The 21,695-nt window shown below is 57.7% G+C and overlaps 1 protein-coding gene and 1 non-coding gene across 3 annotated transcripts in view; both read right to left on the reverse strand.

Annotated features, from left to right (window-relative positions):
• The window catches only part of LOC122392153 (mucin-12-like), a 37,857-nt gene that overhangs the window by 10,699 nt on the left and 5,463 nt on the right, over window positions 1-21,695 (reverse strand). Inside the window, exons 2-4 of one of the 2 annotated variants that reach the window (XM_043386728.1) lie at window positions 16,809-16,915; window positions 9,058-9,284; window positions 7,446-8,408 (exon numbers count right to left, since the gene is read on the reverse strand). In XM_043386728.1, coding sequence (XP_043242663.1) covers window positions 7,446-8,408; window positions 9,058-9,284; window positions 16,809-16,902 — 1,284 coding nt within the window. In that variant the 5' untranslated portion in view covers window positions 16,903-16,915. Of the gene's footprint in view, window positions 1-6,159; window positions 6,973-7,445; window positions 8,409-9,057; window positions 9,285-16,808; window positions 16,916-21,695 lie in introns of both variants that reach the window. The other variant, XM_043386729.1, reaches the window with a different exon arrangement.
• Window positions 1,032-1,104, reverse strand: Trnan-guu. Its single transcript has one exon. It is a non-coding gene; the product is annotated as a tRNA-Asn (tRNA).

The raw sequence follows: 21,695 nt of genomic DNA on the forward strand, positions 1-21,695 counted from the left end.
CGCGAGTTATTGGCAAAAAACTGTTTGTAGCCTCAAATGACCTCGGATGACCTTTCTAGAGGCTATCAGCAAAAATGACACCTCGGTCATCACGAGTGGACTAAATCATTGTGATTCTGAAATATTTGGACTGTTCCCATGCGTACACACGGATCTAGAGGCATTTTCATTTTTCTCCATTGACTTGTAATGGAAAGGTCACGCCACTGCCCTGACCTTAGGTCACGGATATAAAAAATCCGAGATATACAAATTGTAGGCGCCTATAACTGCATGCAATCCACCAAGTTTAAGACCTTTCTGACAAACACTGCAGGCTGGACATGATTGCAAACTTTTTTTTAGGCTTGGTCAGTTAACTTGACCTGGTGACCTGACCTGACGTGACCTGGGGTCAAAAATTTCACACATTGTCCAAAATTGATATGCCAAAAGCTACCCCAAGCGGCGCGGCGCTACGCGCCGCGGTTTTTTATTCACACGCAAAAAACGCGACAGGGTGGTAACATATGCCCCCCCCCCACTGGGGCGAAGGTTAATGTATAATTCTGCGTAGTGCGTACTCTTACCCTCCTGAACAGTGCGTCCTCTTACCGTACATGCAATTCGCGCACAAAACAACCCCGAAACGTTGTGCAAAACTTCGCAAACAGAATATTGCACTGCACAGTATTTCCCCAGTTAACCTCACAAGTTTCCCACAACAATCACGGAAATGTACCTTATCTCAACTGCCAAGTATCAAAATTATTGTACCATACCATAATAATATCATAACGCTCGAAAATAATATTTATCGCCTTAAACTCAACAGCGTCGCCGCTCAACGCCCACGTTCCGTCGGTGACAAGCACGCACTGGCGGCTTCATGTCACTTCATGAACTCGACAAACCCGCGTTGCTAAGCAACCGAAACAGCTGATGCGTACTCTTATCGCCCGCGTACTCTTACCCGCCCTTACCCTAGCCATACGGCTTCCACGGTTGACAGTGATGACATCAGTCTTCTTTTGCAAACTCGTTAAAGATTTGGGCTGTACGGGGGCTCGAACCCCGGGCCCTTGGATTAACGCTCCAATGCTCTACCTCTGAGCTATACAGACCAAGTCCTTTAAACCTGCACCCCTCGCAGCAGCCTGCACCCCTCGCAGACGGTGCTATCACTTCAACCGTGGAATTATCACTGCAGCCTGCAATTTATCAATTATCGAATTTATCAATTAATTCCACGGCATTTTGGGCCGTGGAATTATCAATTATCACTGTCAACCGTGGAAGCCGTATGGCTACCCATCTACGCTGGAGTACGAAAACATCATCTCACGCTCTCAGTCCCAGCGGATAAAAACAACACCTAAGAGCCTTCATCTCAACTCCACGCTCTAGATTCGCGGCTTGTCCTGTCGCGTTGACCACCCTACTGCCCTCTCCACGCTCCTCCCCCTCCCCTCCCCCACAACTGCCACTCAGCCGCGGCGGCCGACGCGACTCAAGGTCACATTGCAGTGACTGCGACGCCGGGCGGCGACGGGCGGTGACGCCGACGCAGCACACGCCGCTAGCACCAGCTGTGAGCGGGCGGACGGGGTACGGGCGGAGCTCGGGTCCGTGGCCATCTGGGTGGGGTACGCGCGGCTGCCGCTGCGGCAAATGATGATTCAGCTATGCTGCCGAGCACTGTTTGCTTTTCGATCGGAAGAATGCTTCAGCACAGTAAAATGAAGCGATCGTCATTTACCTAGCTTAGCTATGGGTCAGGGTCACATTGGAGTCGCTCTGGTAGCCGTTAATGTTGGACTAAGCCGGTTCGTCTCCCGATTCCATGGTTTAGGTGCCTGCACATCCAATGGATCACGTAATCCACAGTTCTACACGTTACCGGGTCTGTCTGAAGACCACAGGACCTGGAGCTAGGACCGTAATTTCACGACAGCAATCGGCGACACAGGCTGGTCTGTAGTCCTCGTGTGACCGGTTCGGTGCACTGTGCACTCGTGCAGCTCACGACACTTGCAGTCGCACTGTTCTGTTGAGGTGTGAGTCTGGAATCGGCAATGTACCGTGTCGACACGTCATACGTGCCCGCCTCGGAAACCAGCGGGTCCGAGTCAACAGGCCGTGCCAACGGTACCAAAACCGGCACCCCACTCTGACTCAACTCACCGACAAAGGAGGCTTCTCGGCAACCGATGACGGAAGCGAATTAACTAGCTTCACCAGAAATCAGGAATTGCATGACTGAATAGAAAAGACATACATGGACCTAAAACAATGTCACTAAAGCTGTAAAACTTGGTCTGAGTACATCCTGCCAGCGGATCACCCACGAACTGGTGATAAATCGTCCGATAAATGACAGAGTCGTGACTTTTCACCGCTCGGTAATGGCCGTCGCCCGGTGCACGCTCTCACAGCGCCCGGAGGGGTCCCGGCCGGGGTGAGTAGGTAGGTTAAGATATCTCGCACCAGCTGACGGCGAGTTCTCAGCCATCGAAGGGCTTCCCACTCGATCGGGTCTCAACTGGACGGGAATCTCAGACAAATAGGGTTTTCATCAGCATGTAAATAGCTCTTCACCAGAGGTGGACCACAGCTGGAGAAGTTCCCAGAGCTGTCTCCGTGGTTGGCTGGCTCTGTTAGTCTGTTCGGAGTGCCTGCACAGGCTTCCCCGACTCACAGCACACCCCTGTCTGCTGGATCCCGTCTCCCGCAGCGCTCACCTGCTGCATCAACACAGCCGTCTCCGCCATGGTCTCTCAGCTTTCCCGGTCGGCGACCACCGCTCCCACGTCCGTCACAAACCGACACCTCACACCGTGACCCACGGGTCACCTGCACCGATAGAGAAACCCCACCACCGGGCTCCGCACACACCTCCGCTCCCCTTCCTCCGAGTTTGATCGGTCACGGCGCCGGTCTGACCCGGACGTCACGGTCACGAACCGACAGCTGCCGCAGCACTACCGCCGCACCACTGACGACTGGCGGGCCGGGAGGAGGCGGCGTCTGCGGTCCGAGCCCCGTGCCCTGTGTGGGATGCAAGGTCGAGACGCCCACCGCCCGCTCCGGTGAACTGAAGTCACCGGGCGTCCGTGCAGCGCCGTGATTCAGACCCATCTGTTGGGAGCAGGCCGGGTGACACGCGCCGGGATGACGCGGCGGTCGGTCCGATGAGTAGGCTACTCATCGTAGGCTACGGCAGTACAGGCAGCCTTGACGTCGGCAAACCTTATTTGGTTCGATCGGGCTCTTCAGAGGATTATGTAAGATACAGCGCAGCACTTCGGTCAACCGGAAGTAGTCTTCCAATACAAACAGCCAGCTCTTTTGGAGACTTACGTAAGGAAAGGTAAACAACTCAGGCATTGACGGTGGATCTTAACCGCTTCGAGTGACGGAGTGACGCATCCCTGACTGTTCTACTCTCCAAATGCGTCCCTCGGACTGTCTTCGAGCTGCCGTATCCTGGAATGGACACATCACCCGATACAGGCAGTGTCAAGCCGAGGTGAAGGTCTCCACAGCAGCGCGGCGCCGACCAGCGGGCGCCCCGGGACGGCCGATACCGATCAGCCGCGTCGTGCCGGCGCCGAGCACGACCGCTGGGTTCGCGGAACCGGCCGACCTGGGGCACACGGCCGGCTGCAGGGCCCAGAGCGGGCACGGCACTGGGTTCAACCAAGCTGCAGGGTTGAGAACGGGCCCGGCCCGGCAGATATGGCAGACAGTCAGTGGTAAGGCGCATACGAACTCGACATGAAAGAGAACGCGTCATGGAGCAGCAAACCCGCGTAGTGCTATTTAACGAGTCGGTTAGCACGAAACAAGTGCCTTATTCGTAAGCCACATGAAAGCAAAGTTGGTAAAGACTGTTTGACGGTCATTGAAAATAAGTTTCCAACCATTGTTCGTAAAGCAAGAAGTGCATCTGAAGATGAGTCCTTTGTCCTCGCTGTCAATGGGAAAACATGGCTGATTTTCCACACACGGTGCCGCAGAGTATTCCTTCACGCACTGACATCAATGGTGGCACCGTCCCCCACCGGCTCAAGTGTTTTGTTTGGTCTCCAAATAGAACGGCGCCAAGGCCGCACAAAAACTGTCTGCTCATTTGAATCGGCGGTGACGTGGCACGCCGTTTTTAAGCACCTCTGGCAGCCGCATCCTGACCGGGTCACGGCGGCGTCAAACCCGCGTCCACCTGGCAGCGGGCCAGCGGGGCGGGGCTGTCACAAACAGAGCAGACCCCACTCCGGCCCAGCTGAGCGCCGCCTGATGTCACTGTCCTCAGAGAGAACAGGGGAAACTACTATCCTACCAACCACTAGGGAACAAAGGCATGTGTTTTTATATCGATTACGACGAACTAAGATTCTTAAGAACTCGTCTCGCTTTAAATGTCCACGGTATCAAGTTCATAGGTCGTTGCAAGATTGAACGTCAATAAACAACCGTCTAACTTTACCAAAACACATGGAGCACCATCGGAGTTAACTGCATGGTTGGCCGCAGTCGCGCTATTCCTGTACGGCGCCGCCTTCCATCCTCACTAGTCAGCTGAGTTAGGAATCAGCTAAGCTAGGAGCCAGCTGAGCTCGGAGCCAGCAGCGTCAGCCGGCTCTGACCGGCCGTACAGCGGTCAGCAGCCCGCCCGGAGGCGCCGACGGCCAGCGGTCACGCTCGCTGATTCCACGGACTCACGGTAGTGGGGCGGTGCCAGACGACCCTGAACTGAGCGCCGGTGGCAGACTGGCCGCAGGAAACTGCCTGGTGGACTAGGGACGCACGCTGCTCCACTGTCATGGAATTCGCCCCCTTTAACTAGGTTGACGAGTGTCCCGAGCAGCAGACGCTTCAGACCGAGACGTTTACGGAATCGATATACCGCTAAACCGAACATAACTAATGCGGAGTTAAGCTTGGTTGGTTCCATACAAGTGGCCAAGTTGAGCTGTAAGGAACGAAGAGGGCAGACGACTGTGGGAATGACAGGAATCGCGCTGAGAAAAGAATGAGCACACAACATGGGAGCCTACCCGGATCTTCCCACACATAGCTTCACAAAGACATGGGACTGACCACCGTGCAAAACTGTCACCTTAACTGCGTTGGGACTTTCTGCACAGCACTAGCCGTGACATATTCAATTCATGAGTAAAGGGCGTTGGACGGACACCACTACACCGAGTTTAGTGTTATTTGGTGTTAGAGACACTACAAACCCAGTTTAATGGTGAGCGGCTGCAAACAGGGGTCTGACTACGGCCTGAGGCTCTGCAACACAGCACACAATATATGCTTACTGGGTACAGGGGGTACTGCAGTCACACATAGCCTAGCTACGTCATCTGTTTACTGACGTCATCAGTCCCCGGGAGAGCTGGTGACTCAGGCTGCAACAGGGCGGCTCGGACAGAGGAATTATCGGCTGCAGAATGGCGACAATTAGAATGGTGTAATGGTGGAACGATGCAGCTCGGCAAGGGTTGACCAATGTGCTGAGGTAAACTGCAGTGAGTGGATATGACTAGGACAGTGACTAGAATCGGGCCCTGGCAAGGGCTGGCAGAAGTAACGGAAAATGAAATGACCGAGACGGTGGCATAATTATTGTAAACACGACGGAAAAGTAGAGTAACAAGACGTACTCGGAGGTCGGTAGCTCCAGAGACAGCCATGGCGAAACTGGGGCTAGTCGCGAGAGAAACAGTCGCCTCTGATGACCGAGGACCCATCTCAGAGGGCGACAGGAACTGACGGGAAAATGGAGGACAATGGACCTAGGTGACCGATCGGTCGACAAAGAAGGTCTGCTGACTGACCTCTGGGCTCTGAGTGATGTGTGAGAAGTGGGCGATAGTCAGGTCCTCCGCGGGATAAAATAAGTCTAGAGTGGAGATGCCTCGATGTCTGGAGGATCTACTTCATCGAAATGAACATATTGCAGAAAGCGGAAACCATAGGATAGGAAACAGCACTATAGACGTTTGGTGGGACACAAAATGGGACAAAGGACAGACAAAGGGCAGGACACAGGACAGGCCAAGGTAAAGGAAGGGGCACGACACAAGACAGGGTATAGGACACAGGACAGGGTAGAGTACACGATAGAGGACAGGACCGAGGAGAGGGGACACACCCCGTGGTCAGTGGCCGTACCGAGTCCAGACGGAAGCCGTCGTTAGTAGAAGGTCGGTTAGCTGTCGGCTGGACGGGGCTGAGCGCGCTCGCGAACCCGCTCGGCGGCTGGTACGGCCGGCTGTAGCCGTACGACTCTGTCGAGCTGCGGTACGGCTCTCCGGCGCCGCGGTACGGCTCCCCGGCGCTGCGGTACGGCTCTCCGGCGCCGCGGTACGGCTCTCCGGCGCCGCGGAACGACTCGGCCCGGTACGGCGGCTCGGCCATGCTGCGGTACGTCTCGGCCGTGCTGCGGTACACCTCGGCGTACGGCGGCGAGCGGCGACCGTGGCCGGGCGCGCGGGCCGAGCCGGGCCGGCGGCCGAACGGGTCGCTCGGCTGCCGGCTGGGCGCGCTGGTGACGCTGCGCACGGAGCCGGTCCGGCCGCGCCACAGCCACGGCTCAGGCTCGCCGCCGACTCCGCCGGTGCCGGCGTAGTCCGGCTCCGAGCGCAGGTCGTCGGGCAGGTCGCGGCCGCGCCGCGGAAAGTCGTACCCGCGGGCGTAGTCGGGCTCGGAGCGGAGCCCGTCGGGCGACCGGGGCTCCGGTCGGCCGTAGCCGTGCTCCGGGCGGCCGTAACCGTGGTCCGGGCGGCCGTAGCCAGGCTCCGTTCGACCGTAGCCAGGCTCCGTTCGACCGTAGTTGGGCTCGCAGCGCACGGCGTCCGGTGAGCGCAGGTCGTGCGCCGGTCGTGACGGGCCGTAGTCTCCGCGGCGGTGGTCGGTCGGCCAGCGGTTAGTCGTCAGCCCGTTGTTAGTCTGGTATCGGTTAGATATAAACAGTCGGCCGGGCACCTGGAGGGCACAGGGCGGCCGGTAGGGCACACGCCCGGTCAGAACACACGGGGCCAAACACGACTACGGGGAGGCAGCAGCATGCAGACAGCTGGTTACCGTACACTGGTCAATCAAACACACATCAACACACATATGTATAAAGGACATCGACTGGACGATAAAACCCACAAGTTCGTAGCATGCCGTCACATGGTATGAACAACATCACGCTAATCGCACGCGGACTGTGCCTTTAGAAGCGTGACGCCACACGCGCACACGCGGCTGGCTCGGGGGCGTTGGGAACAGCGCGAATGCACAGGCATGCGGACGCTGAGTCGCACATGGCGTGGCGCGCATTGACTGTTACTGAGTGGAGAGGGAGTGAGCGTGGCCGGCGCAGCAGCCGTCCCGTCTGCCGCCGGGGCGCGCACACGGGGAGGGCAGCGGGCCGGGCCGGACCGGGCCGGGCCGGACCGCGGCTGACGTACCGTGGCGCTGACGGGCTCCGGGCTGCGGTCGCGCGGGGCCCGCTGCAGGCCGGCCGGGGCGGCGGCAGAGGACGCGGTGCGTTCAGAGGAGCTGAGCTGGGTGGTCTGAGTGCTACTGCTGCTGAGCAGCTGGCCCGGCGGCAGCGTGGCGCCGGAGCGGGCGTGCGGGCCGCGCTGCTCCGTGTACTGAGTGGTGGTGAGGCGCTGACCGGCCGGCAGTGTGGAGGAGCGCGGCGCAGGGGCCGGCTCGTCCTCCGGCCGGCCGCCGTAGTAGTGGATAATCGGCTGCCGCTCGATAATACGCTCGTAGTATACAGTGGCCGCGCCCGAGTCTGAGCGCGGGGACACCGGAGCGGAGCGGGGCGGCGGCGGCAGCTCGGGGGCGGCCGTGTACTTCCCGTCATGATAGACGGTGACGGGTCGTCGGTCCACGTACCGCACTGTGACCGGGCTGCCGTCCGGGTACTCGGTACCGCCGTAGTACTGTACGCGCTGCGGCGGCGGCGGGGAGCCCACCGCCGGGTAGCGGTACTGCGTCACCGTGCGGGCGGACCGCCGCTCCGTCGGCGGCGACTCGTAGTATGTGTAGGTAGTGGGGGGCGCCTGACGCTGCCACTCTGTGCGCGTGGTACGCGACTCTGCCGGTACCAGCTCCTCCGTGTACTCAATCACCCGCGGCTGGCGGGGAGCGGTCGCCGCTGTCGGGGACGCCGGAGACTGCTCCGATACGGTGCGCACCGTCTGATAGTGTGACTCGGCTTTGGCGGCCGGCTGCGGCGCGGTGTGGTGCCGCTGCTCGCGCACTGTCTCTGTGGTGGTGCGGCTGCTGGTGCGGCCCGGACTGCCGAGCGGTGATGCGGTCTGTTTGGTGGCAGGGGGTTCGCTGCTACGCTGGTAGGTGGTAGAGCGGGAGGATTGGTAGCGGCTACCGGACTGAGGTTCGTAGAACGGCCCGTGCCGAGTCTGAAGAGGAAACCCGGACACTGCTGAGTGACTGACGCAACCTCTATCTCACAATCAATAAAATGACGGCAGTCAGTGGAAAAAGAGACGTTAAAGTTAAATATTTGAAAGATGGAAAAATGAGAGAAAACACCAAACAACGTTGGCAAACTTTTGCGTGTCATCGCAGGTTCAAAGGATGGACGGCATTGCTCTTGCGGCTGCGACTGAACCAGCGTTTCTCTAGCACTGGCAGAACTGGCACGCCATTGGGTGTTGTAGCCTGAGCTTAAATTTTGCTGAGTATCGGGCCTGCAACCAAGCTATGCCATAATCTGTGAGATTAGTTGGTAACCAAACTTTGCTGTCGTAACTCCGGATCGAGCAGGAGTGTCCACCTTTCGAACCTCCCTGCACCGACTCTTGAACCAGGCTTACCTGTGGTACTCTCAGCCCTGGAATCACACCCCTTCGCCCGTACCCCAACACCCGCGGCCCGCGACCGACCCGACCCGGGCCTTCAGCCGGAGCCCAGATAGACACCAACAACTCGAGACAACTCAGGTAGAGAGTAGAGAGGCAGACAGTGGACACTCACATGCACCGCATCACAGACTCACTCAGACCAGGCCCTCTCTCCCCGCTCAGTCCTCTCTCTGCTCTCACTCACCCCGCCGTCTCCGCGCGCCGTCTTCTCGAAGCGCTCCTCGACCACGTGTGTGCGCTGGTCGGGCGAGGTGTACTCGCGCCGCTCGTGGAAGTCGCCAGAGCCGGCCACCCCCTGACGCTCAGTCACCAGCCCGGAGCCGGACGAGGGCACCACGGAGCGCTGCTGGGAGCCGCCGGCTGACGGGCGGCCCGCGCCCACCGACTCGTTCAGGTCAGTCAGAAGGGTGTCTGTGGGGAGAACAGGGGTCAGGATGATATCTGATATCATCGCGAAACATTACGAATTAAAGCCGAAATGCAGTGTTATGTGTGGCAGCTGGGGTGTGAGCAAACTGAGGCCAGTAAACACACAGGGCATTACGAGATGATTGATGATAAAGCAAATAATTTTTCTGTCATCCCCCTTACTATAGTCGTTTTGCGACTCACTTACGAAAATCGGGACCATTCCAATAGCAACGGAGGTAAAGGAGCTGGCAAGGTCAGCAAATAAAGCAATGCGTCTCATCGGGCCTGTTTATGAAGACGGGCGGCGTCCGGAATTATAAAATACGTGCATCTATTTTGAGCCGGCTGCCCGTCTGTTCGTATTCAGCGATTCGCTCACCTGAGCAGAACATCCATCAACCGAACACTGGGTCTCAGGCCGCTGCCGCGCGACGACCCAGACCAACACCGATGTGGCGAAAACATCGGCGTGCTCCTCCGCCCACTCGGGACAGTGCCTGTCGCGTGTGTAAGGCTCCTCTACCAAACATGGCGTAATTTATTGTTCGGCTTTTTACGGAAGCAAAAACGGCCTGCCTCGCCGGACAACTTGACCCATTAGGAGGTTGGTCACTACACAAACAAACTCTCTCGGTCGACAGCGGGTGACCCTGGGAACCATGCAGTGGAGAACTGGCGGTCGTAAGATGGGTCGGGCTAGCCTCACACCATTCATCCGTACCTGTTCACAACAGATGGCGGCGACATCCCGCCTCATGCATATCGATGGCACGGAGGCGGCCGAGCGACCCTGACCGGGTGTGCGTGCGTGTCTCAGTGACCCAGAGGTGCTACTATATCGTGTCTCAGTGACCCGGAGGTGCTACTATCGTGTCACATCGCGACACGCTGCGGCGAAAACCGCGCGACACCCGCAGAAAGAGTGACCACCCGATCCATCCACTGTGCACGGGTGTGCACACCGGTGCATATCATCACAGCTGTGCGCGCTGACCGCCCCCGCCGCAGCACTCGGCTCCACACAAGGTCGTCCCGACACGCCCGTCCATCGAACGCTAATGGATTCATGGTGGCTCTGTTCAGGGTCGGCCTGCTCCGCCCGCCCCAACCGGCTGTGCGTGTGGAGGAGTGTGAAGGACAGACGGCTGAGCGGACCGCCTCAACGCGTGCTCCATCTGATCGTCCTCCGCCCACGGAGAGTCAGAAGGAGCCGCGCCGAGCCGCCTCCGCAGTTCGGCACTGGGGAGGGTTGAGCCTCGCCCCGGCGGGTGATCCGCACCGGCCGCCGCGACGTCCAGCTCCTCACGTGATCCGTTCGATTTGTGTCGGTGGATCACGTCATCCGGACATCGACGGCAGCGGTGGAGGCGCCCACGGCCGCGGTTTAAAACCAGTCTGGCGGCCGGTCGGGCGAGCTGCAGCGGCGGGGAGCGCTGCGGGTCACCGGCGGCGAGGAGGCGGTCGGTTGCCCTTTTTTGGGCGGCTGATGCGGCCGCTGCATGCCATTGCAGTGGCGAGACGCCGCCGAGCTGTCCGCAGAGGGAGGCGGAGACGCGGCGTTCAGGCGACGACCGGCCGACCGCCCGAATGGCGATACAGAGATCCGGGAAAAGATGGGTCACTGTGTACCCCGGGGTCATGTGGCCAGCCAAGGATGCAACCTACGTAACTGGGAGTCAGACTACATATTCCACGAGCATACCCAACAGAGCGTCGGAGACTTCTCAGAAAGGGCAACTGAGCGTCGAAAAACAGGCCTCACGAGTCCAGGCCCACCCAACTGAGTATCGAAATACAGAATCCCAGGCACAGCCGAGTGTCGGAAAAAGACTGAACAAGCCAGACCCAAGCATCGGAGTAATGACTCATCACCCCAGACACAGCCAGTCTCTTAGCCCTGTTCAGACTGTGTGAACAACCATCACGCCGCGACTGAGCACACCTACACCACCCTGTCACACCCAGTCCCTATTGTCCCTGCAGCGATATCGGTACAAACCGTGATCCGCGCCTAGGCCCGCGTGACTGTCGCGTTTGCCGTGCAGCTCGGTTCACGCACGCCGTCTTTGGGGCGTGATGTACCTACCGAGTCGGGCTGGTCGGGCACTGCCGACACACCCCGTGCAGGGTTGGCAGGGCTGGCCGAGGTCGTGGTGGGAGCCAGTGGACCGTAACTGCCGGCCCCGGGACCGGTGCACAGCTCAGGCTGGCATGCAAGCGAGGCTGTTACTTCCCTGTCCGATGGAGGGTAACATATTTATAGCACACCATGAGAATTTGCCGTGATAGGAGGCGAACTCTTGCCTTAGAGCTGGTGAATATGGATGAAAATAGCAGCTATTTCAGTGAGTGGGAGAGAAAGAGGGGTGGGGAGAGCGCTTCAGACAGACTGGAGCCCCGGTTAATGTGTTGTGACAGTGTACCTAATTAATGTGCCACGTCAGAACCACTCAAGCTCCACCATTTGAAATACCAAACACCGAGAGACTCCTAAGTCGTTATTGCCGAAAATGAATCACTATCAACGATCGCACACGTGTGCAGAAAGTGCCCAACATCTGGCACAGCAATAATCCATTGGCTATCGACTGGATTTTGATGTTGGTGTCAGCGACCTGTCACAGCAGTGAATCCTGGTCGGTGATCATAGTCCCATCAAAATGTCTCCCGTCCCCGCTCCAGCCCACCCGGTCACCCTCCGCCAGACGAGCGGCCACGTCGTGGGTGTCGGCCTGAGCAGTTGTCACACTATCACAGGCACCACACCGGGTCTGAGGAGTGCCACCTTTAGACGGGTAGCTGGCATACGTCACCGTCCCAAGATCGGCCTGGCGTCGTTCGAGCCGCCCGTGATCGGCCTGGCTCTGTATAATGGACGGCGTCCACACAATGGTCAGGCTGATGGTTAAATCGCACTTAGGGTAGGCTTGGCTCTCTTTGAATGGACAGGCCTGGCTCTGTGTGGATCACAGAATCGAAATGGGTCAATATGGCTTCGTATCTATGTTGCAGGCACTTTAGAAAATCAGTCATTTTGTAAAATGCCTAGGCATTTTACAAAAAGACGGCTGTTTGAAAAATGACTGAACGCAACCAGGCTTTTTTCAAAATGGCTAGCCATTTTACAAAATGACTAGGCATTTTGCAAAATGCCTGACCAGCATGGAACGTAGATCCCACTACAGATACTATGGCCAACAGTTTTTGGACGTCTTCCTATATCCTATAGGTACGTGTTCAGCCTGTAGCTGATCGATTTGAAGCTCTGTGACGACGACAATGCTGAGTAACGACCAGGTTGAGTTGCAGACTCGGCTGTAGCATAACGCATTGTTTAGTTAACGCTGTAAAAACTCCCAAGTACATCAACGCCGTTCATGTTCTGCCTGAAACTAGACCTAACAAAACCAGCCGGAGACCGGCCTTAGTCAATAGGCAGGCCCGGTTGATGTACAATTACATTAAACGAATGAGTGTAGTCTTTGTTTGATTGTGTCTTTGTTTGACAGCTTTGAGTGCCTACTTGCATGGTCCCAGTTAAAAATATCAAGCTCCACATCGGGAGAATCATCAGGTCGCTTGGCGTAGGACGAGAGCGTTGGTTTCAGAAGACACACGCCTAAGTGTGTGGGATCGAATCCTCGCGACCTCTAATGGTTTTACAGATACAGGCCGGCATAGGTCCAGTCGTTTGTTGACGCTCCAGATCGATCATTTTAAATCCAGCAGCGTCGCTGACGTGGGGGTTGGAAATGTCGCGGACCTGCACTTCTCAAAATAGAGAGAGGTAGGTATGGACTTCCCACTGCTGGACTCCTCTGGTCATAATGCTGGACTCCTCGGTCCACCTACACGCTATCAAAACGTATATAATTAGGTACTCGTATCTACAACACGCTGCTCAGTCATTTTGTAAAATGGCTAGGTATTTTGTAAAATGCCTAGGCATTTTGCAAAATGACTGGAGAGTCAGTCATTTTGTAAAATGCCTAGGCTTTTTGCAAAAAGCCTGAAAAATCAGGCATTTTGCAAAATGCCTAGGCATTTTACAAAATAACTGATTTTCTAAAGTGCCTGCAACATCTACACTGGACAGGCCCTAGACCGAGCTGGCTCCGTGTGGACTCCAGACTATGGTGGATCGAGCTGGCTCCGTGAGGACCATCAGCATCCCGACCTGGCTCCATGAGGAGTAGGACCATCAGCATCCCGACCTGGCTCCGTGATGACCGCCAGCAGCCCGGCCTGGCTCTATACGATGAGGACCGCCAGCAGCCCGGGCCACGTCATCGGGGCGGATGGCAGTCAGCAGACAACAATGGCGTCTGGCGAACTCCACTCTGCCAGCCAGAACTGGGACGCCTGCCAAAGGGCTTCAGCCGCCCCGCTCGCCACCGCCGCAGCCACTCTGTATCGCCAGAGAACGTCTCGCAGATTCATGTGCAAACCTTTCATAAAAGCCTTCAAAAACGGCTGTGCTTCTAATACAGCCTTCGTATTTACGTCGGCGGTCGGCATATTTAATTGTCCAATGGATGTAAGCGCAGTTATACCTACCTACCCAAACGGTTCTGTGCTCCATAACTTTGATGCTGTAAACATCAACTCCTAACGTTAAATCAACCGGGTCAATGAATTCGGCATGGGATTTATCGCTCGGCTCTGTTGATGCGCTCTATCAGTATCAGCACTCGGCAGAATCGGCCCAGGATTATACAGGTGGCTACCATCGGTTGTCGGTGGCACAGGCGCCATCGTAGCCAGAACCGGGCCACAGTGCCAGCGGCCGGCGCCAAGTCAAGCCGAACGCCGTCTCTGAAGTCTGAACGGAGAGCAGTGGCAGACGGAGGCAGACGGCCGAGAAGTGGGCGGAGGGCCATTGGAGCCAGTCAGAGGGCGGAGGAGACAGCGGCGGAGAGTATTGCAGAGCGACTGCCTCTACTGCCACCCGGTAGCGGTAATTGATTTATATATTCTACTCAGCTAGCTGATAGGTAAAATATTGGAAGAAATTGTTGTAATGGCACAAAATGCCGAGGTCTTATTCAAACTTACTAGGAATCGCAAGCGGTCTGACCTCGAACCGTGCAAATGTGCTGCACCTAAATACGTTATGCCTAATACACTGCGTGAGCAGTGAGCACGTTTAACCTCTTTCACACCTTGGCATTGTCCCAGTTATGGGATGAATGAACGTTACATTGTTCCAAGCCGTCTTCCAAGCCGTCGGGAGAGCCTGAAGTAATTGTGTAGATTGAGTCCTAACGAGAAACAGCTATCGTAAAACGGTCCAATTAGATGAATTACATGGCTGCGCGTCCCTGATCGCCCAGTAACACGGACCTTCGCTCTCACAATGACAGGGCTGCGCATAAAAAGAGCAGGCGCGCGCGTCACGCAATGGACGTGTTCGATCCCCAGTGTGCCAAAGGTGCACCTTGGCCCACTCTCCACTGGTCACGTGACATCGATATGTGTGACGTCATAATGTTACGACCTGAGATCAGGCGGTGACGCAGCTTCCGCGCATTGTGACATTCTATGAATCAGTCATCATTCATCAGCGATCAAAATTCAAAACATAACCTTTTTAAAGCTGGCCTTATCCCAATTTACCGGTTATTCAGTCAGGAGCGAGCGTTACATCACTCAAGAGCCATTCCGTGTACCGAAGAATGAGGCGCACGTGAGAGACCCAGAGGCTACTAGCCCGGGGAGGCGCGTCACGGGACGTGTTTCTCGGGTCAGAACACACGTTTGGAGCGTCTCGGGCGCCCTAACTGGGTCGGTCAGTCGTGGTGTCACGTCTGGTACCGTGCCAAGGAACGGGCATGGGTATGGGGGGAGGTGGAGGTGACGCACAGTACGAGCACGTCCGGATGGCACAGGATAGACCGCAAAGTCCAGATACTGCAGTAAATATAGCGTGTCTTCTATGAGATTAATTTTGTCGCCCGTCCAAACGTCCTTCCGTCCGTCCGTCCGTCCGTCCGTCCGTTAGTCGGGAGTCCATTCGTTTGTGGGACCGGTGTGAGTGTCAGACGGGCCCTCCTCCCAATCGCTCATCACAGGGGTGCTCGGCATGCGGCCCGTGAGTCGAGAGGGCGGCCTTGACCTGGCGCCCGTCCGACCGCCGCGCCGGGCAGAGGAGCGGAGTGGAGAGAGGGGAGGGAGGGCGGCTGGACGGCGGCCAGCCTTGGCCAGAGCGGGGTCAGAGGTCAGGCACGGGTCGGTCGGCTGCGCGAGTGAACGGGCTGGACGGGCAGTGAGTGTCCGTGGGACTGGGGCCCGGGGCAAGGTGAACTCGGCACGCATCGTGCTAATAGGATGGTGGGAATAGTTTAAACACGCGTTCTGCGCAGGGGTGACTGGGTTAAGCGGTAATAAAGAAGTTTGTAAACGGGTACAATGGATGGACAATATGAAAAGGAGTCTGCAAGGTGGTGAAAATAAAGCGTTTTTAAAAGTGAAAACTATACAGAAACAAGAACACGCAGCAGGGTTGGGGACTCCGGACGCATGGTCGCCGGCGCCCAGCATTCCCCACCGTCCGGCTGACTGAAGCCAATCCAACAGACCGCATTGTGACATCGGTCTGAGGTCGCTCCCGCCGGAATAGCTGTCCTCAGGTGAGGAGGGAAACAACGCCGCATATTCCGGCTAACGAGGCGGCGCCGACAAATTCTTATCGCCTGTTCATCGTTAGCTGCGGCACTCTGTTGGCCGACGAACACGGCCGCGGTTCGCGGCCCAGCGGCGGCGCTAAATTTATCGAGGTCGGCACGGAACAGACACTGTCACACGCAAACTCAGTGCTGGCCGAGAGGAGGAACGGCCCGAGTATGCGCAGGGCGAAAGGCATCTGAATTCTGAACACAATACCCACGTGCTATTTGGCGTGCTGTGTGAACAACAGGTGCTTGGAGAATCGGGCATTCCATGGTGTGTTACAAGCCTTACAAGCACCGTTACGAACAATGAGTCGGGTCAGGATCAGAAAGTCAGAATGTTTGAGATTGAGAAAACACTTGAAGGCGGTGGGCGCTAACGAATGCCCGGTCACGTAGCACGAGAGCAGCTGGGGCGGCACGGGCCCTCCTCGGACCGTCCTACTGAATGGCGAACAGGGACAAAGCTATAACGACGGTGGATCGCCTGGGTCCCGAGGTGGTCACGAAGTAATACCGCAAGTAATACGCTGTTCTTATTTGCTCTCAAGCCTTATTACATTATCGGCCTTAATCAAAATTACTTAAATACCTAACGGGGTGACATAAAATGCGCATATATCAAATAGAGTGCGGCAGCCTTCGCTATTTTTCTAAGCCCTTCGGGCTTCGGGTGCGGAATAGCTAGCGATAAGATTCCAGGAGATTATCGCTAAAACGTTCGATCAAAGCTCTTCAAAGGTGCCGGTTCATTTGATGTCCGTCTTACCGAGATAGGAGTCCCTTTGGTCACCGACTCACGAGAAGTAGCGGTCCCATTTGGTCCCCTCTGGTCCCCATTTGGTCCCTGACTTACCGAGGTGTCTGTCCCATTTGGTCTCTCGGAACGGCGACTCGGTGACACGCCGCTGTTCTTCGTGTCGATACTCGGACCGAGTTAGGGACGACATGGCCAGTCACTCCCTGGAACAGGGTCAGACACACGGTCAGCTCCTGCCTGACACAGCACTAGACGCACAGTCAGCGCGGTCAAACAGTTCCACAACACCCGCTTATAGTCACCGGCTAGGTCAGGGTCGCCAGCTCACAAACACATATCACAGCGCTGGTGACGACTTGTCAGGAGTACTGGCAATGACAGTCATGTATGCAGGTACACTGGCATTGTTAGGCCTGCTGACATGTCATAAGAAGGGATAGCAAGACCACTGGACAATGGACATGCCTCTGGGATCAATCAAGCAACAATCCTTCCCTCAACATTCCACCCCTGTCATAGTCACCGTGTCACCGGCAGAAGCCTGGCCGATGACTCGTCTGGTGACTACTGTCCCCCCCCCCCCCCCTCCAGCAGCGCCAGTAGGTCGCCACGGCAGCTTCCCTGGCCGGAATCACCACCGGCGCCACACTACCACCGGCGGAATCCGGCCGCCGACCGACCGCTGTGGCTGCCAAGGTAAACTCCCCGCCGAACAGAAACACGGACTGGTGGTGGGGGAGGGGGAGGGGCAGAAACCACTCCGAGATACCGAGTGCAGTGGCAGTGGCCAGCCCCAACGGCGCAGTTTGAGGGCGCGGTCACGAGAGGGCCGGGTGGACGCGTCGTGATGGGAGCTGGTACGTTGCACAGGAAGACGCCAGTTAGCACTTCCATTTTAACCGGCGCAGCGGATGTGGCTTTATTTCCCATGTCCTCACCACAGCGGAAGGATTAATGGAACTCCGCTCCGGCGTTCTCTCACATAACTCAGCACCTCCCTCGGTGCGTTATTCGGCACCGATTGCCACCCACCAGCGGCGCCCGCAGGTCGACCTTCGGGTCGGCGGCGTCTCACGTGGAGCCCCACAGGAAGTGTATCATGTTCACCGGTCTCTCAGCGGCGGCAGACACGGGGGCGCCGACGAGGTCAGACCTGGGGTCAGGTGAAAATCTGAGCAGCACGTGCGGCCGCTCCCACCCGCGCCACCCTTTCATCGCCGACAATACCGGCGGGCGGCGAAACGGCACGCCAGGCTGCACGGTGCACGTTCAGCGCACCTGCGGCAGCCCTGCCTCACTGCCTCACGCCTGACTGGACCCTCTGAGACACACTGCTGCCTCCAATCAGCCGTGAGGAATACACAGCAGCGATCGGAGCGGACGGGAACCCGTGAGGATCGGATGTCTGGCGGGTGTCTGGCCCCACCGCAGCAGCGGGCGCATCTTTGTGCGTGCGGCAGAAAGATGCACGCACGTGGCGACACTTACTTAACCGGGGCTCGCTAATGAGCAGTGCCAGTGTGTCGCGTGCCGCCGCGCCGAGACACTCCCCGGAGGACCGTCCTCACCGCCCGCTCGGAGGACTGAGGACTCTGCTGAGGAATACCGGAGAACACAGCCACGGATCGGAGACGGATCATCTGAGGGACGTCAGAGGCATTTCACTGACCCGACACACCACAGGACCACAGGTAAGGAGCGAGGGACAACCACTGTGTTCCCATCAGCAAAAGGACCCGTGCGTCCCCTATTTACCTTCATCGGCAGATGATACTGAGTCACGCACCCCTTCAGTCTAGGAACGAATCATTGCATCACCGACTTCCTGAGAAGCCGGCCACTGAATCTCGTTATCATCTAACGCACTCACAGTCCGCTCGGCGTGCGCCCAACTATACGCCCCAGCTGACTGCCCTGTCACTCAGCCCGCGTTCCGCTGAAGCGACAGGCTGCGTCCCTGACCGGCGATTTAACTCGACCCACTCCTCACTGAGCTGGACGTCGTCCCGATGGTTTTACGGCACCATCCCGAGCGGACACAGGCTGTGTGATCCTCGTTCCGTCTGATTTATGTTCAATGACAGCGAGCCCGACGTCCGACCGCCAGTCTCACGAGCATGAGTGACGAACAATAACCAATTGTGGCTGGCCCAGTGTCGCCATTGTTTGTGAGATCAAAGGTGAGAGGTGGGAGATCGCGACCGCGGGAACACCGACACACGCAGCTGCATTACCCAGCGCGCAGCTGTGTGCCCCGTTTGAAAATGTACGTGCATAGGATATAACGGCCAAATTCCGGCCCGGCGGACGCCGGCTGGTTTTCCTGGTTTTATTTCCAGAAAGACAGGACAATGACTCAATCCAAGCATTTCGTGGAAAATGATCGAATCGCTAGGCCAACCACCACCAAGGAACTTAGTAACAGGTTCTCCTATCTAACAACCAATCTAAAGACGGAGTTCGAGATTTTGTCCTCAGCTGCAGCTGCCGATTATTTGCAATGTCATTTGTAAGCACTGTCAGAATTATATCAACTGGGTTCAGTCGTTTCAATAAGCGTCCAGGTGGAAGACATCACTCAAATACCAGGACCAGTGACGTCACTATGTCCATGACGTCACCACCTCACGACCATCTGTTCGGTGGCGCCCCGCCCCGTTTTGGCGCGGGCGGGCGCGTGGGCGGTCACCCGCCGTCCTCTCATCAGCGGTCGAGAGGTGACGTCACCCGTACGCACGGGGCGGAGCCGGCGGCGAGCGAGGCCGACCTTTGGCGGGGCGCCAGCTGGGCTGACCCAGAATCGCACCCACCGACTGCCGCCGCCGCCGCGGCTGTTGCTGCTGCTGCTGTGTAAAGGCCGGTATGGGTACTAGGCAGTCCCTCTGCCTCTGACCACGTTCGACACCTCAGTTGGTGTCTCAATGGGCAGCGGCACCGACCCTACCGACCCTCAGGCAATCCCCCTGAGAGGGCCGCTGACACACGCCCCCGTTCGAGGAAGCCGTGCCTCTAGTTGTAGCGCTCGGAGCTGTCGCAGCTGGCGGCTGGAGCTGTCGCAGCTGCCGCCCGTACGGTCCGCAGTGACCCAGAAATGTCACCCGGTTCGGCGCGCCGCTGACCTCGGTCGCAGATGAGGTACAGCCGAGCCGGGGTGCTCAGATCGGTGCTGAGACTCGTCGTACACCTGGCGCTGAGACCGGCAGTGATCAGAACTCAGCAGTCAGCGGCGGTAAAAGGTCAGCGGAGCTGTGTAGTCACCGGGTCGGCCGGCTGCCGCGTATGCTGATTCATCTCTTAAGACACCGCTCTTCCTGACAAGTTACGAACGCCAGATCTTGGGCGTGCCCTCTCACACCGCGTTCCCCAGAGACCGGGTCACTACTCACTGCAGTGCGACTGAGATCATCGTCAGATCCCTGGTGAGGTTTGAGTCCGCACAGCACCAGAGACGCCAGTTCTGCAGTGTGCAGACCGAAACCAAACACTGCGGCTTTTCTCCGAGCAAACCCGAGCGAACCAGCACAGCTTTTGCCGGAAACGCCATTAGCGTCGGCGGTCTTTGTTTGTGCCGCTGCAGTCAGCTCTGAAGTATTCCTCATCACCGGTCGCTGGAGCGGGGGCGAGAAGCGGTCCGTCCGGCCACAACAATGCCGTCCGCTGAAAAACAGCCGCCCGGCCGGCAACCAGTGACGTAAGCCGCCGCCCACTCCCACGCCCCCCCCCCCGCCCCGCTGGGTTAGGGGTGACGTCACTAGTGACCATCTGTCGACCCGGTACAGGTCATGGAGCTACCAGAGGTCAGCAGCGGCCACGGGTCAGGTTATGGAGCGATTGGCGGCCAGCAAAGGTAACAGATCAGGTCACAGGAAACCCAGCGGTCAGCAGGGGTCCCGAGTCAGGTCATGGGGTGACCGTGTCGGTCAGCGGAGGTCACAGGTCAGGTCACGGGGAGCTCAGCGCGGTGGAGAGACGGATTCATCCGATAGGCGGTGGATTGTTCAGCTGAAGTCGAGGTCACACCCGTACCGCTGCCGTGCACCCGTGCCGCGGCCGTGTGTCGAGGGCGGAGCCGGTTGTAGCTCGGTGACGGACGTGCCGGTGAGGGGCGCCGCCGCCGCTGCCGGTCGTAAAACCAAGCTGCCGTGTGCTGCCAGATGGATGTCAGGCGGTCGGACTGCGCTACCGAACAGCGCAGAGGCAGACAGCTCACTGAGTAACCAGACAGCTCACAGGCAGCCGGGAGGCCTCCGAGCGCAGATCACACAGCCGGGCAGGCGCCCTCTGGTTCATCGAGATAGACGCTGAGGATGACTAGAGAGTGAGATACGCTGTGCGTCGGTGGAGCGAGTGGGTCACGATAAAACGGCGCACCGCCCACGTAAAGCTGGAACCTCTCAGCTACTGTCGACAGTCCCTCACACCTGCTGACAGGGGTGACGAAGTTGGCACGAGTTCACAAGCGGGGTTGACGTGCACGTGTCTCCTGAATCACGGGCCTGACTCCTGACTCCTGAGGGAGACCGATGACAACCACAGTGGCCTGCAAACATGCTTGAACTCGGACATATCGCGAGCATAGGACAGCAAGAAGCGATTTTCACCGTGGGTGACAGTTACTCGGTGGATGATCACACTGCGAGATAACTGTGTGCTGACGACACAGGGTCGTGCCTGCCAGCGCCGGTGAATGAGAGCCGTGCAGCCGGGCTGAGCTCATCCCGTCGGGAAGCCGGGGCCGACTATTCCCAGATGCGACTGTCACCACCCGCCTGTTGTCAGAGTCACGGGGCCCGTGCGGCTGACAGAGCCCACCTGATGCCACAGGGCTGTCCGCAGTTTTATGGTGTTGTTTACTGGGGCAAAGTTCAACCCAGACTCTCCTTGCATTCACCATGTGAGAGCCCCTGCACCAATGCATGACTTAGTTCACACCATGGGATGACCTCATCCGATGTCTTATCCCATTCACTCGCTCCCCCACTA

Source organism: Amphibalanus amphitrite, unplaced genomic scaffold (assembly GCF_019059575.1).
Source record: "Amphibalanus amphitrite isolate SeventyFive unplaced genomic scaffold, NRLGWU_Aamphi_draft 000471F_arrow, whole genome shotgun sequence".
Taxonomy (NCBI): Eukaryota; Metazoa; Arthropoda; class Thecostraca; order Balanomorpha; family Balanidae; genus Amphibalanus; species Amphibalanus amphitrite.